This window comes from Corvus hawaiiensis, chromosome 5 (genome assembly GCF_020740725.1).
Source record: "Corvus hawaiiensis isolate bCorHaw1 chromosome 5, bCorHaw1.pri.cur, whole genome shotgun sequence".
NCBI classification, from domain to species: Eukaryota; Metazoa; Chordata; class Aves; order Passeriformes; family Corvidae; genus Corvus; species Corvus hawaiiensis.
The window spans coordinates 27,473,524-27,489,807 of record NC_063217.1 but is presented as its reverse complement, the minus strand read 5'-3'; the positions used below and the strand labels follow the sequence as shown (position 1 = coordinate 27,489,807).

Genomic DNA, 16,284 nt, shown 5'->3' with positions numbered 1-16,284 from the left:
CGGGGACGGCCCGCGGCCGCCAGGCGGCGCTGCCGGGTAAAGCCGGTGGGCGCGGGCCGCAGGGAGGAGCGGCACCAGGGGGCGCCCGCGGCCCCTGCGCAGCTGCGGCGGCGGCGGGGGAAGATGGCGGCGGCCGCCCCCGAGCAGGTTCGTCCGCGCCGGGACACGGACACGGAAAGGCGGCGGCGCCGTCCCCGCCGGGCCCCGGGGGGAGCGGGGTCGTGGGGAGCGGCTAGTCCGCCCGGGGGTTGCTGCTCCCGGAGGGGGCGCTCGGGCGGGGGTGCGATTTTCGCCGCGGTGGGCGAGGCTGGCGTGGTGCCGAAGCCCTCCGGCCGGGGAGGGGGAAAACGGCGCTCGGGCGGCGCTTCCCGCCCCGTGCCCGGGGGTGTTCGGGCAGGACGGGCCTGGCCGTGCCGGGGAGAGGCGGCCCGAGCCTGCTGTCCGGGCGGGGCGGCTCGGAGCGGCGCCGTCCTGCCCGCAAGCGTGGGGGTGTGACAGACAGAAATACTTTCTGCCCTGGCAGTGAGGCGCCTGGCATTTGAGCATTGCAGGGATGCCGCTAGCGCGCGTAACGAGGCGCTTGGCACTGACCAGGGGGCGGGAGGCGGCGGTGCGTGCCTGCGGGGCCCCGCAGTTCGTGTGGGTTCTGCAGGGTCACAGTGGGTCCGGAACATCTCCGAGGGAGCGAACCCTCCATAAACTCGGCCAGGTCCTTTCTCAACACCATCTCTTGCTAGTTCTTCAGCAGCAGAGGAAAACACGGTGTTGCTACATCAGTGTAGAGACGTGCACGTGCAGTTACTTAAGGTGTAGCTTTAGGATTCATTTCAAGTGAACAAACTTAATTCCATCCAAAAGATCAAGCTCCTTCTTTGAAGATGTGAATCCCTAAATAACAAACTGTTCCATTCAAGGGAAGTGGAACAAAATTTTGGACAGCTACGAAAATACATTAGAAGTTTATTGTCACTATGAATATGTACAAGAGTTTCCTCTATTAATTTCTTACTTTGACAGGATATCCCTTACAATCTCGTAACTTCAGATTATTACATGAAAGCTACGCTGGCCAAGTTCCCCATGCCAGGTTTGAAGCCTCACAGTTACCTTTCTCAGTGCTGCATGCAAGCAACAAGAGTTAAATGCAAACCCTGTGCTATCAAACTAATTTAAAAACTGTATCCACCACACTTTTTGAATAGTCACTGAGAGTCTATCACACACGAGCATGGAGGGAACTAAAATCCTGTGTATTGGCAGACGACCTGCAGGATTATGTCCTTTATCATCCCTGAGAGTTACAAACTTGATGAAGTTCTTTGTAGCTGGTTTGTTTTCGTTTTTTAACTATAACAATGAAATTAATAATTCCTATCTGCCGTGATAAAAATGAGATATAAAGTCATACATTGTCTGAAACTATCTGGATTTTAAATTTAGTCATTGTGTTAGCAGAGGTTGCTGTGGTTCTAAGTGTATATTCTGACTACAGGGTGGCAGACTGAAATCTAATACTGAACATAATATCCAATATATTCCACTAGTCACTTCAAATTTGCATTTTTTGCATTCATATGTGTATGTCGTTGTGGGTAATTTACATGTGTTTTAAAGCTAGCCCATGCTTTGTGTTACAGCAAAGTTCTAACGGCCCGGTGAAGAAGTCTATGCGAGAGAAGGCTGTGGAACGCAGGAACGTTAATAAGGAGCACAACAGTAACTTCAAAGCAGGATACATTCCAATTGACGAAGACCGCCTCCATAAGACAGGGTTACGTGGCAGGAAAGGCAACTTGGCCATATGTGTGATTGTTGTTCTTTTTATTTTGGCTGTCATCAATCTGATTGTGAGTATAATAGCTATAGTGTAAGCAACATAAGGTCATATTTCATTTTGACAATTAAATAAAAAAAATAAAACTTTTCCAGTGCTGCTGAGGACTTAAACTGTACTGAAGGAGATTCTCATTTTTCTTCTTTCCTTTTAGTTCTTTTGTAGTCTGAGCAAGATTAGATGGAAGAAGGGTGTAAGTTCAGGCATGGTTATTTCAGTTATCATGGTTCCAACAAGGAACCTGCTGTTCATGCAAGAAAGAATTAGGAACCTACAAAATGCCACCCCATGAGAAGTATTATTTGTACAAATGTGTTCAGGATATATGGCAGGAATATCTTACATAACAGAGCTGTATGTGAACATTCAGAATTAACCAGCCACTGCACTTCAAAGCTTTATTGATGGTCAATGAGAAGAAATAATTATTTTTCATAATTGCACATCCATCTGTGAGGGTGCATTCTTGTTTGTTAACATTGTTAAGTATGTACCAAGCTGAACTGTTCATCAGGAAACTTGTTTAGTCAATGCTTATCCTTAAACAGAAAAAAGATGTAATTATGGATGTGATTTAATATTTTATATATATATAAATCATTTTAGTTACTGTTTCAAATAAGCCTAAAAATAATTTTAAATGCCTTTCATAATTAAATGTGTTGTGAAGTTTTCAGTAGGAACAGACTAAAGTAAACTCACACTTAAAGCTCACTTAAACACTAGCATTAATAATTGTTCAAATAAAACATCTAATTAATACAATAATTGTGGTAGGAAGATCCAAACAATCAACCTAATCTTTGAAAATGTGTTTCTCTTTCAGATTACCCTGGTTATCTGGGCAGTGATAAGAATTGGTCCCAATGGTTGTGACAGTATGGAATTCCATGAGAGTGGCTTGCTGCGGTTTAAGCAAGTGTCTGACATGGGTGTTATACATCCCTTATATAAAAGCACTGTAGGAGGGAGGCGGAATGAAGACTTGGTGATCACTGGGAATAATCAACCTGTAAGTTATACCATGAACTGAAAGCTGGTGAGCAACACTAGAGAATTACACTCACATTGCTAATAAATGTTACGTTTGAAACATCATTAAGTTCATGACTTTGTTTCTGAAGATTGTATTTCAGCAAGGAACAACCAAGCTTAGCGTGGAAAAAGACAAAACTTCTATTACCAGTGATATTGGTATGGAATTTGTTGACCCACGAACACAAAATACTTTGTTCAGCACCGACTATGAAACTCATGAGTTTCATCTGCCAAATGGAGTTAAAATCTTGAATGTACAAAAGGCCTCTACAGAGAGGGTATGTCTCTCTTATTTTTTGTAAGTAATAATAATACAGCCCATTGTTTGTTTGTGTAACAGTAGAGTTAGTGGTTTTATAGAAGGCTGAGTGTGCCTTTGGAAGCACCGAGCAATCCTGTTGCAGAAAAAACACCCACAACTACAAATACATAGGAGGAACAGATTAAGTGAAAACAGAGGGGTAAATTTACATAATCTGTCCTAACAGGAACCCTGTATTTGCTACAAGTGTTACCTGTGTATCCATATTGTCATATGAATTGTTATTTTTATTGCAAAACTAATTTTACATACCTTCCAAAATTTAGTAATCCTGTTTTGAAATGTGAACGTGGAAAATAACAAATATGCAGAAGCTAATGGCAGAAGGGCAAGAAGTACATTCAAGTTTTTTATTAAATTGCTTAGTACTACTTTTAAGGTAATTAAAGTTACTCAGACAAACAGAAGTGGCACATTTTCACTGATCTGTAATACACTTTTTTTGGTTGTGTTCTTAGATTACCAGCAATGCAACGAGTGATCTAAACATAAAGGTTGATGGCCGTGCCATTGTCCGTGGAAATGAAGGTGTTTTCATCACAGGCAAGACAATTGAGTTTCGAATGGGTGGAAACATGGAACTTAAAGCAGTTAAGTATTTCAAATCAAAGCATTTTTTTAACAGCTCAGTTTCAAATTTAGGCTGATAGTAAACTGATGTAGCCTTATATAGTTTCAAATTTTATACATATTAGTCATGCATAAAAGTTTAGTCTGTATATTTAGTAAGATTTAAATAGGTGGTTTATTACTTTGCTGTTAATTAGTGGTTGAGTAGTTTTCAGGTAACATTGATTTACTACTGTTAAAACACAAAAAACCTACTATGCAGTTAAAGCTAAGCTATTGACCTCTGCACCGAAATGAATACCAAAGGGAATTAATCTTCTCCTCTGGAAGATTTACCAGGGTCGGTAACCTTTGCCAGAAGAGCAGAGCATATAGTTAGGAGCACTACCTTCTGTGCTGCTGCTGTAAGAGTCACTAGCATTCCTTTAAGATTTTTGGAGATTAAGATGGCAGTATATACAGAACAATGGAAAAGAAGGATAAAAATAAAAGTATATGCACTTCCAAGTGTGAATGAATTTCATGTATGAATTCAAACACTGTTTCCTGTGTCATGTCTATATTTTTACATTTACTGCATTTGCTAATAAGTCTGTAAAGTGAAAAGTCACCCTACTGCTGTCTTTCTCAATATCGATCCACCACTGGAATGACAAAGTACATGGCTCACTATAGTCAAGAAATCCATAAGCATTGCTATAATTTTCATTTAAAAATTAAACTTCTTTAAACATACCTTTTTTATTATGTTGATTCTATAGCCATCCTAGAGATGTTATTTATCCATTAAACCAAGTTGTCATTCTCAAAAACCATCTGCCTTATTTACATTAGAAGTTGTACTTTTTTTTTTCTCCTTAATAGGAGAACAGCATTATCCTGAATGGAACTGTGATGGTGAGCCCATCACGACTGCCCAGTTCTTCTTACGGGGAACAGTTCAATAATGGCAACTGGCTGCGCTTCAAGCTCTGCATGTGTGCGGATGGGACACTGTTCAAGGTTCAGGTGACAGGGCATAACATGGGCTGTCAGACTTCTGTCAACCCGTGTGGAGCCACACACTAAAACAAACCACTGCTGGGACAGGTCTCGTTTGTGTTTACATATATTTGTATGAAGTAATTGCATGCCTTCAAGGGTTTCTTTTTTTACAGCAGTTTATACTAACATTTCTTACGTCGTGTTTTTAAGGAAAAGCTGTTACGGTCAGCAGTATTAGATCATCATCCTGTTAGGTGCAATAATGGCACTGACTCAGTAAGCTTTCAGTGTACATGCATACTGAAGTACCTTCTTGAACTGGGATCAGTAGAATACGTGTAAAGAACGTGATCCTGGCAACAACTCTACTGCCTTCAGTTGTCTCTAGAGGAGGATTTTTTCCTTTGTCCCAAGACCTTGAGGACTGCTGAGAACACAGCTGCAATCTGAAGTTCTTCAAGAGGAATGTCAATTTTTTGTTGGAAATTGATTTTCCTAGGACGGCTGAAGTGGCAGACTTCTGTCCTCTTCCTTGTTGATACATTGATTTCCCCTAAACTTAGGTGGTTTACCAGATGTGTATGGAGAGGGGTAATGGCAGATCACATTAAAGTATCACATTGTTTCTGCCATATATTTTCATGTTGTTAAAAAATTATGCTATCATAAATAATATTTGGGAAGTAATATTGAGTATGGAAATGTAACTTGAATTTTGAAGTAGTTTTGCAGTTATTGAAATGTTGCTTGAGCTTCCATTCTATCTATGCAGTTAATGCATTCTGCAGTTGCTTAATTTATGTACTTATAAACATGTTCATATTAGAAGTACATTAGAAGTACAAAGATGTGCTTATAGCTTGCTCACTATCCAAAAATAGTGTTTTCCTGGGTGTTCTAATGTGAACAGTGTCTGAGTCCATTACTCAGTAGCTAATAATCTAAAGCTGTAGCAGTGTCTGAGGTCAGATTTGTCCTTCCCCATAAATGTCAGTACTGATGCATTACTGAGAACCTAAGAATTAAATTCTGAAGTTAAACTGCAGGACTGTAATTCTAAATGTGATGGTAGGACATCAGGGTAAATACATGTGTATCAGATTTGGTCAACAGTGAAACTGTGGTGAACTGGGGCCTATTACAGCCTTGCAACTCCTTTTGCAGCAGTGAGGTGTTTTGTGCTAAAAATAGACCAGCTATTTATAAGATTCCTTCTTTCCCCACCCCATGTATTTCTTCAGTTTAAAATAGCTTTGTTTTGCAGTAGCATCAAGTAATCTTAATATTGGAGGCCTCAAAGTGACTTTGCAAAAGCTTTTTGACAAGTTTTTTGATAAGCACACACTTCTTTATCTAAAAGTTGTGCAAATTTTACACATTAACTTCAGAATTAGTTATTTGTTACTGGAAGGAAGATCATCTACTCTTGTTTTACAGTGCTCAAAGTACATAGGATTCCATAAAATACAAATCAGCCCCTGCTGTAACAAGGAATTCATATCCAAGGTCCCAATTTCTGAATTTACTGGAAGGCAGTAAGCCCTCATGCAGAATGTGTATGGGTGGAAGTGATTTCTGGAGGGCTATTCATAAGTCAGGCATAACAGCACATGGGGGAGGTCAGAGGAGTCGTACTTCCCTCACTGCTCAAAGGCAAAGCCAGATTTTGATGCTCAGTAGTTGGGGTTTTGGGGCTGGACAGCAGTGGAGCTGTTCTGACAAAATCAGAATAAGCTAAATATAATGAAGCAAAAACTTTGAGTTCTCACATTAAAGATTGTGGGGAAGTACTACCATGTTGCCATACTGCCTTCATGAACCTCGTAGTTTTACTAGAATTAATAGTTACTAAACACTTTAACACACATTTTGCTGCTCAACATCCATCTTTTCTGCTAAGCAGTGCCTCAATTAGTATCTGTTACAGTTAAGAGGAGGAAATAAACTAACATTTTTAGAATTTTCACTCTCATGCTAATGGAAATCTGTCACTTTATTTTTATGTATACAAATGCATACACATATTAAAAAATATAAAGAGCAGTATCCTCAAAGCTGAAATACATCTTGAAAATGACAGATACTGCCCTGGTCAAGTAGGTTACACACATATTAAAGCTCTTCTCTGATTAACATTGACATGCTTATATGCTAGAATTAGATTCTTATAATTATCAAGAGTTCTTTGTAAAAGAGTGTGTGCAATATACAGCTGAAAGATTTCAAAAAGGTACTCTTACATCATAATTTGCAGAACTGTTTTTGAAGTGTGGATTTTTTTGTCAAAATGTAGCAAAACCAATCATAAAAATACCAAATGAACTAAATTATCAAATTTGCTAGCCATTCTCTATGTATTGTTAAAATATTTTATATTTATACTACACAGTTTGACAAATGTTGGCACCACGCATGCCTTCTGTTGAGCATTTACTTGTTCATCTCCTAACTGCCTAAGGTACATTTTTCTATATGTATTTAAAACAGTGAGTGGAACACTATTTATTTCAGTCCCACAGATGCACTTAAGAGTCTGTGTGTGTAAAGTGCATTCTACATGCCTCTGTAAAATGCCGTGCTGGGTACACTGAAACAACTTGCATGTAAAGAGTTCTCACCATCTGTAAGTGTGGTGGTTGTTCCAATGGGTGAAAGAAAAACTGAATTTCAAATGTTTTGTTTTGAAATGAAACAATAAATTCTAAGATGCAGCTGCAGTTCAGAAGTGTTATTTGTAAGAATATAGTTTTTCATTAAAAATACATTGTTGTGTTATTGATGGGGAAACGAAGTATGAAAATTGTTCCACACCTGTTTGTTATAGATTGTATGTGGTGGACTTTGCTCAGTGTAATTGTGTGCAATACCTGAAGCAGAGTTCAAAAGTCTCCCTTTTGTTAGATCTCAAGCTCCCGAGAAGTTGTGTTTCTCGACCAAAGGGCTGGAAAAGAAAAAAAGGTTCTAATTGTTTTTTGGGATAGATGGAGGGAGGGGGGGAGGTTACCAGTTTATGAATGTTCTTTTTAAAAAATAAGACTCTAAAACAAATGTTTAAGGCAGAATGTTGGTAATGCTGTGGTTATTTGGTGTTGATTTTTTTTAATGTCAAACTATTTTCGCTTTCTATTCTTGTTATGCTGAATTTAACCATAATTCTACATTTTACACATAGATACTATGGATAACCTTCATTTGCATGTCATAGCCGTGGTCCTTTACTTAAATCTTCCTGGATCAGTGGGAACCAAGCCACAGTGGACTCTTCCTGCTACACCTCACCATTCAGAGTGCCAGTGGGATGGGCAGTTCCTACTGAATTGCTCTTTTACCAGAATATCTACTATTCCAGATGATGTATCACAAACAGCAGTAACAGCTGATTTGAGTTACAATAATATTAAAACTTTTGTGTGCCCTGATGGAAGAAATGAACAGTGGATGCTAAAACACCTGAACCTCAGTAACAACCGGATTTCTGAACTCACTTTAACTACTTGTACAAATTTACCCATTTTAGAAACTCTAAACCTCAATGGTAATGCCATCCACACCCTCACACTGGACAAGCCTACACCTGCACATGGGTCTAAAAAGTACAGCGTTGTTGATCGTCTCCTGCCTGCTTTGAAAGTATTGTCAGTTGAAAGAAATAATCTTCATACAGTTCCAAGAGGTAAGCATTTTTGAAATCTTTAAGGACTTGACTCCCAGGGGTAAGTTGGTTTTGGATGTAATTCATACATCTTCCTGAATCCAGAATGTGACTTTCTTATTTTATTATATACTTATATACTTATACTTTATTATACTTAAGGTGAGGGAAAGTTCCACCTGCAAATACAGAGGCTGAAGTAAATCAGTTGTTTCGGTTTACATCATTAGGTATTTTTTATACAGTCTTAGCAACCATACTGCCTTAATAGCAGTCAAATATAACCAGATTTATGCTCTAATAGCCCAAGCAGTATTCTTGGTTGTTGAATAGAAATGGGGAATAAGGATCTTTGGAAAAACACCAGCCTCCACATCCCAGTCCTGAACCTTAAAGTCAAGAAAATCACAGATCATTAATTTCATACTACCTTTCAAAAGGAAATCAACACTCTTAAACTTGCTGCAATTTCAGTATTTTAGAGACAGGAAAATATATTTTGTTCTGTCCAAACAATTTTACTCAGTGCTGTTTAATAATCACAGCGACACCTTGGTGTAACAGGAGAGGGCTGTAAGGTTTCGAGAGACTTTTGATGTCCTGGTCACTGAACTATGCTGGGCAGCTCAGCCTTTATCCAGGGATGATTCACAGTGGCCAAACTGTTTAAATGAAGCAGAAGCTGCCAGATGAGCAGCCTTATCCTATACAACATGTTGAATTTATTAATCTCTGATACCACCATCAGATTCATCAGAGTTTGAAAATACAGGAGGACATGTGATGCAAACAAAAATACTGCTTATCCCACAAAGTCAGACAAAGATAGTCTTATGTGCCCCTACACAGGGTGATGAAAGTTCCATTTTTCTCATTTTATGCTAATTGAATAATTCTCTGGCATACAGGAAACCCATTTCACGTAATGGTCTGTAAGGTTTCTGTATAGACAGTATAGAAAAGCTTACATTATAAAATATATCTATGAAGATTTGATTTGTTTTGATAGATAAATATGCCCATTATAGGATGCCTCAGAAGGTGAGACAGATCAATCCTCTTCTATAAGAGACATTTTTAGATAGCAGATACATCTGTATAAGAGAATTTTTAGATGTTAAAAGTTCAAATTGCTGTGCATGGTACCACCACACTTTTAAGTTATACTTAAACCCTATATTCTAAATACATGCTCAGAACCTTATTTTCCTTATCCAAAATACTTCACTAAAATTCTGGGGTTTAAGTTCTGGAAAGGAAATATAAACTGCAGTTCTATAGCAGAGAAATCCTTCTCCCAGCTGCCCCCCACCCAGGAGTAAGGCTGCTGTCCACTGCTGCCACACCAGCGTATATTTTTGGCACAAGCATAGATTGAGGCATGTATCCACAGTACAATTCCTCATGCAGGTGCACTGATGAATTTATGAACTGCCAGAACTTCTGTATGCCTTTCCTATCACCTACCTCTAGTTTTACAGCAGGAATGAATCATTCCCTCTGCTTTTCACAATAAACCCAAAGATCAATTACTCAGCAAACAGAACTGCTAGCTGAAAAAAGAGGTTTCTGGTAAACAAGGTGACACCAAGGGCAAAATTTTTAAGAACTACTAGCTTCTCGACAATGCTGTATGATTAAAAATCACTTTAGAGTGACATTGTGATGTTGAACACTCAGCATCAGTGGGAATGCTGAGTGTTCAGGTGCCTGCCTTCCCACTGGAACTTGCAGGTTGGAGCTTCAGGGGCTGCCTACACAGCACCTCAGAAAAATGAGGCGTCTCCAGCAATCAAAAGTGTTCCTTATGTAAAGTGGATGTTATTGTAACTAGGATAAACTGAAGAATATACTGTCATGCTTCATAATTCACAGGCAGACAGGCAGAAGCAACAACACGTTTTTGTTTTCATTTGGTTTTACATCCTATGAATACAGTTCAAATAATTCCACAAATGAAAAACTCACATGAAATTGCCTATGGCAATGGATAGGAGATACTGTATCACCTTTTGCATCTCCATCTTTTACTTACAATTAAAATATTTGGATCTTGGAAACTCAATATATTCCACGCTTTTCACACTCCTTTCCTACCTCCAGTTCTCCAGAGAAGCTTGCTCAAAGTAGAGAGATCACAGTCAGAATAATTTTGTAAGCACAAAGAAATGTTAGTGCTTTTATGAAAGTGCCAATTTTTAAGACATTCACGGACTGTGAATGTTTTAATATGCCAGCTGTTGATGCTATGCAGCTTTTAGAATGGGACAACTCCTGACTAGGAAAGGCATAACACAAAGGCTGCAGCCACTCATTGCAACAGAGAGGAAAGGAAGGAATTTTGTTGCAAAGAATTTTATAAAGACACTTGATGCAATTAGGAAAACAAGAATATGAAATGTGAAATAGGTTTTTTTCTCCCTAGGACTAGGCCTCCTGCAGTCTTTACAAACTGTCTCTATGTCATCCAATGCCATACAACAGATTGACCCAAAGGATTTTCAAAACTGTTCACAGCTGAAGGACATTCACCTGCGAAACAACAAGATAACTAAAATTCATCCAGATGCCTTCAGAGATCTCAACAAATTACAGGTTGTAAAGGAATACAACTGTTGCAATATTTTATGTTAATCATTAAAGATATTAATTACCAACAGTTCAGCATGATTATAATACTAGTGTACAGTTAAACTAGAGCAAATGATGAACATAGTATTTTTATGTATTTGCTTTTTATATATAGGAAAACATACACACTGAAATGTACAAGATATAACCATAAATTCACAATTTCTCTATGCCACAAACCAATCCATAACTGCCTTAAACACACACATGTCCCTTTCTACCCCCATCCCTTCCATGGCAAGAGCCCTGCAGCTTCCTATTCACACAGAGCTAAGTCAACAATGGGAGAATTCTAAACATACCACAATTTAAACTTTTCATCTACATTAAAAGGTTTAGAACAGCATTATTGAAATCCTAAACAGATGTATTGTTCACAGAACTGCAGAAGTGCTTGTACACTAAAACACTGTTGTAAGATGTTGCAATAAGGATTCCATTGTAAGCCTTATCAAATTAATTCTGTATTATTTCCAAATAGGTCGTGGATCTCCGTGAAAATGCTCTGACAATCCCTCTACCACAGATACTAGTCAGTTTGAACTTTTTTCAACTTGAAGTGTATTTGTCAAAGAATGCCTGGATCTTTAACTGCAAGCTAAATGCTTTTAAACATTTATTTCATTTTGTCTTTGACTCCACAAGGAAAAAATGGAGCCTTTCATACAACAAGTCTGACAACAACTCCCAGAAACCTCTGCTGTATCTTTCAAGTTTCCATTTAAACTGCAGGGACAATGTTTTGCTCAAAAAGGCTACAGTCCCACCAGGGAACACATCAGTGCTGACCTGCAACTTGGACAACATAAGGGGTATGTACATCAGGCACTCCATAACGCTGCTAAAATCCAAATGAATACAGAATGATCAAATAAATCTGGGTTTAAAAGTGTATTTCTAAAGAGGCTGTTTAAAAATAACTGAATAACAATTTAATGTGCAAAAAATATTTCATTAGAAAGTAGTATTCTGCTTAGAATATTTGAAAGTTAGGTTTCCCAAGTCTTCATTGCCTTCATTACATTAAAGGAGTAGGTGATGTCAAATTCTACACAAAAAAGTTTCAGTAAGTAATGCATTGGAAAGGTATTGGTTCATTCTGGACTGAAACAAAGGACCACATAGTGGGGTGGCACGTCTGGGGCATGTAGAAAACTGAGAAGGATGCAATAGTTTTCAGTATTCAGTTACAGCAAAATGAAATGAAGGTTTATTTGCAGGGGAAAAGATTTCTATTTCTTCTAAAAAAGTACAGCTACCGTAGCACACACTTCACTTAGATTTACAATTAATAGAGAACACTGAAGGTATAAGCGACAAAACCTACAGAGCCAAGACCTACCATGCAGATGGAAAAATAAGACCAAACGTAGAGCAGAAAGTGTACTTGTCATGTGTCGTAAGGCAAAACAGTTTAATGTACTAATAGCACTTGGAGGTGGTAAGGCTTTCCCCTGGGAATACTTCATCCCTGAATGAAAATATGCAGGAACTATCAGAAATGCCACCTGCTTTGTCTGTTTACAAATCACAGAAATCTGGATTAAAATCAACACACTGGATTGCGGCTAAACTCAGCTGGGAACGAAAGCTGATCCAAAGACAAAGCTGAAAATATGACCTTGAAATCAACTGCTAAGAGCCAACAACCAGCCATGGGCCACACTAGCTCGTTTGGAGCAATTGCTCAACCAGTACAAAGACCCTTGATTTACAGACTTTTTCTGCAGTCAGATCAGCAGCTACAGGAAAAACAGTAGTTGAAGCAGTGACAGTTAAGAGGTCCTGTCTTACCCACAGCTGCATGCAGTGCCCATGGCCAGGCTGCAGAGCAGCTGGCTATAGATGTGTCTCTTCCACAAGGAAGATCAGCAGGTGTTTCTAATACAACCCTGAACTTGCTTAGATGATTTCAGTGACCTCCTCCCTCACTACCATTTTTCTTGTAAAGTCTGCTATTAAGATCCCACATGTACTGTGCTTTTAGATGGGAGGAAGTGGGGAGGGGCCTATAATATGGTTTAAGAGACTTCAGACCATGTTTAATTACTTAGGATGGATAGAAGGAAAATGGGGTTTACAATAAACTGTTAAAATTATCAGAGATAGTCCAGAGTATATTCTTAAAAACATCACTGGACCCTGCAAACCAAGTATACTATGCTTTTAACAAAGACTGAGTTTGTATTTTCTTTCATTTCAGGTAATGGAGTCTCTTGGTGGACACCTAAGGGCAGAATTTCAAAAAATCATGGTTTTCCTCATATGACACTGGATAAAATGAATAATTTAGTGATATACAATGCTGAGAAAACTGCTGAAGGATTATATTTGTGTCTTTTTAATACAACAAAGGAGAAATACCTCATTTACAATATACAGGTGAAAGAAAGAGTTTCGGCATTTTTGGTTAGAAAAGCCCGGGACACTAACACTGTTTTTAGAGAGAAAGAAACAGAGCCAAACTTTGCACTGGCTGTCTCCCTCTCTGTGCTCATTACGTTTGTTTGTGCTTTCTGTCTGGGTGCTTTTGCTAGACCCTATCTGGAAAACCTTTGGAGACTCATGCGCAGGAATAAAAATTCAAGTTCAGAACATACTTACTCTAATCAAGCTTTTTCAGATGAAACCTTGAGCAGAGAGTCTTCTGCAAGCAAGCTAACAAACACGCAGCATAGTGTGTTATTTTGTGATAAGAATTCTTTAGGAAACACACACATTTTTCTTACAGAAACTTCTACTTTGTACGAAAACGTCACTAGCAGTGGCGCACATCCACCAAATCCTGAAGCAGAGTACCAGAAAAAAAGCAATACTGAGATCAACATGAAGAAAACACCAGTGTTTTCAAAAACCCAAACTAGTATTGACAATAATGAAAGTATAAGTATTTATGATAATGAACTATGTTCTGTAAGGACAGATTACCAGAACAACAATGAAGTAACAGCAAACAGCAAAGTAAGCAACTGCTCTGGTCTGCTGCAGTCTGAGATCACAAAAGCTACACCAGGATCTCCAGAAAGAAAAGGTATTGTTTCACATAATGAACCCAGGCACGCTACAAAATTTATGCAGGGAAGGCAAAGCTGTGAAGAACAACTTGGTCTAAACGACAACGAAAATATACCTAGTGATGTTGGAGATTTTATTTCACCTGGTAGCTCCAGAAGAGATGCAGATACTGAGAATTTAAGCATCTATGAAACAACAGAAAACTCTCCCTTTACAGAGCATGACTGTAAAAGGATACATTCAGATGAAAAAGATGCTTCAGCAGATATATTTGATGACAGTTCTTCAGCTGAAGGGACTCCATTCACATTGAGTGACTGTAGCTCTTTAGCAGACTTTGAACTGGAACAAGCTGATGTTAGTGACAACCTGCCACTCTGTCAGTCATCGCTAGAGGAAGCTGACACAAACAGTGGAACTGAGAAGCTCTCAACACTGCCAGAGTCTCCAAACATTACTGCCGAACTTCAGCAGATTGGGAAAAATGCAGATGAGAACAGTGCCTATTTTGAAACCACTATTAATTATGGATCAGATACCACCATGCATGAAACGGCATCCCCTTATACTGACAAATGCAGTGGCCACATAAGCATGTCAGATCCAGATACAGTTAGTTCTTCAAGTCAAGAAGTTCCAGATACATTTGATTATTTTACTAATGCAGAGTCAACAGTACAAAACTCTATTTCTGATTCTCTCCACAGTCAAAGTACAGATTTTGGTAACACAGTGCTTAAGTTAAAACATTTTTCCACGTATTACACAGAGAACACTTCTGAAGAGGCTGAACTGCAGCCGTCTCTGCTTCCCAGAGAACCACAGCATTCCCTCAGCTTCAGTCACACAGAAGAAAAAGAAAATGCACCAGCGGGAAGTACAGATGAGCACATAGCCAGGAACTCCCCTGAAAAGAATCATGGTGGAGCAGACAGTACATTAAGAAGAAACATGAGTACATTTGAGGACAATGGCTTTATTTTTGCTGCCATTGATACTGGTTTGAATGAGGTTGTTAAAAAAACATCACTGCTGGATTCCAGCAAAGAATCATCTCTTCAACTGCTGCCTGAACACACAGCTGAAAAACATTTCATGTTTATTACACAGCAAGATGACTGGCTACTACAGGGGAAGCAGGCTTGTGCAGATAAAATGCAAGGAAGTTCTGATGAGAAAGATTCTGATGGATACACAGAATTACAGGATACCAGCAATTGCAGTCTGCCTGAAGAAACACAGTCTTGTAATCCTACAGCAGCTCTGCTGCAGCTTCATAGTTCTTGGAAAACAAAGTCAGGCTTGACAACAGATGATCACTTCCAACTGGATCAGAGTGATGAGGATGCATATTCCTTCTCAATCCCACAAGGTTTCTTCGATGAAAGCACACCATATAGTTCATGTTCCTTCCCACAAAAGCCTACAGTAAATACAATCTCTGAAAGCACTGATTCCAGCAAGACGAAGGATCACACTACTTTGTCAGAACTGGAGAACCATTCTGCAGCAGCAGTAGAACACCTCCAAAATTCCAGTGAAAATGTCAGCCAAAAAAGTCAGACAAATTCAGGACAGGACCAGTTTTTTGTTAAGAAGAAAAGAGCATTTGATGGTTTTGCTAATATTTTGCAAAGCAGGAGAACAAACTTCAATAGTTGAAACACAAAATGGTAATACTAAGCTCCCACAGTGTGTATGTCATTACAGCAGGTGCAAAAATTATTTTGTTTCAAAGTGAAATTACTATTGTTTAGAAGGGCACTTGTAAAAAAAACAGGAATAGACTTTATAAAAAGCTACTCCAGAATATTAAAAAAGCTTTTCGTAAATTATATTTACTTTCTCATTATTGGTAGTTGATACTAATATATCATTTCCCTTGGAATTTGCTTCAGATACTCACTGTTGTGTCTCTTTGTCTAAAATAAATGCAACACTGAAATTTACATTATTACTATTACTGTGTTTTCTTATGGGACTCAACCTATACAGTGAAATAGTACATACTACTGTCTTCTGCTTTTTGAACCAGATTTGTGGATTATCTCTGAATTCAGTTTTGCAAAGATAAATGAAGCCCAAGCAGCATTCATTTACATTTCAAAAATTACTTTTTAACTTGGCAAGAGAGAGAAAACCACATTTCTCAAAGAAACAGAATAGAACTCAATTCTTGCAGAAATGTCAGTTATAGAAATGTAGCTATAATGGGACATCACCCAAAGTTTGCAGACG

The 16,284-nt window shown here is 38.8% G+C and overlaps 2 protein-coding genes across 2 annotated transcripts; both read left to right on the top strand.

The window, feature by feature from the left end:
• Positions 1-73: 73 nt before the first annotated feature.
• SGCB (sarcoglycan beta) lies at positions 74-7,465 on the top strand. The gene is made up of 6 exons (XM_048303827.1): positions 74-147; positions 1,638-1,847; positions 2,661-2,846; positions 2,959-3,150; positions 3,653-3,784; positions 4,629-7,465. The coding sequence occupies exons 1-6, from the start codon at positions 124-126 to the stop codon at positions 4,830-4,832; spliced, it is 948 nt and encodes a 315-aa protein (XP_048159784.1). The 5' UTR covers positions 74-123; the 3' UTR covers positions 4,833-7,465.
• Positions 7,466-7,551: 86 nt separating this feature from the next.
• On the top strand, positions 7,552-15,995 carry LRRC66 (leucine rich repeat containing 66). The gene is made up of 5 exons (XM_048303826.1): positions 7,552-7,706; positions 7,921-8,421; positions 10,826-10,995; positions 11,513-11,843; positions 13,235-15,995. The coding sequence occupies exons 2-5, from the start codon at positions 7,926-7,928 to the stop codon at positions 15,706-15,708; spliced, it is 3,471 nt and encodes a 1,156-aa protein (XP_048159783.1). The 5' UTR covers positions 7,552-7,706; positions 7,921-7,925; the 3' UTR covers positions 15,709-15,995.
• Positions 15,996-16,284: the final 289 nt, after the last annotated feature.

Excerpts from the sequence above, each read along its gene's own strand:
- SGCB (XM_048303827.1), top strand. The coding sequence starts at position 124 with ATGGCGGCGGCCGCCCCCGAGCAG. Across the intron at positions 3,151-3,652 it reads AAAAGGCCTCTACAGAGAGG|ATTACCAGCAATGCAACGAG; the intron begins GTATGTCTCTCT and ends TTGTGTTCTTAG. Across the intron at positions 3,785-4,628 it reads GAAACATGGAACTTAAAGCA|GAGAACAGCATTATCCTGAA; the intron begins GTTAAGTATTTC and ends TCTCCTTAATAG.
- LRRC66 (XM_048303826.1), top strand. The coding sequence starts at position 7,926 with ATGGATAACCTTCATTTGCATGTCATAGCCGTGGTCCTTTACTTAAAT. Across the intron at positions 8,422-10,825 it reads TCTTCATACAGTTCCAAGAG|GACTAGGCCTCCTGCAGTCT; the intron begins GTAAGCATTTTT and ends TTTTCTCCCTAG. Across the intron at positions 11,844-13,234 it reads CAACTTGGACAACATAAGGG|GTAATGGAGTCTCTTGGTGG; the intron begins GTATGTACATCA and ends CTTTCATTTCAG.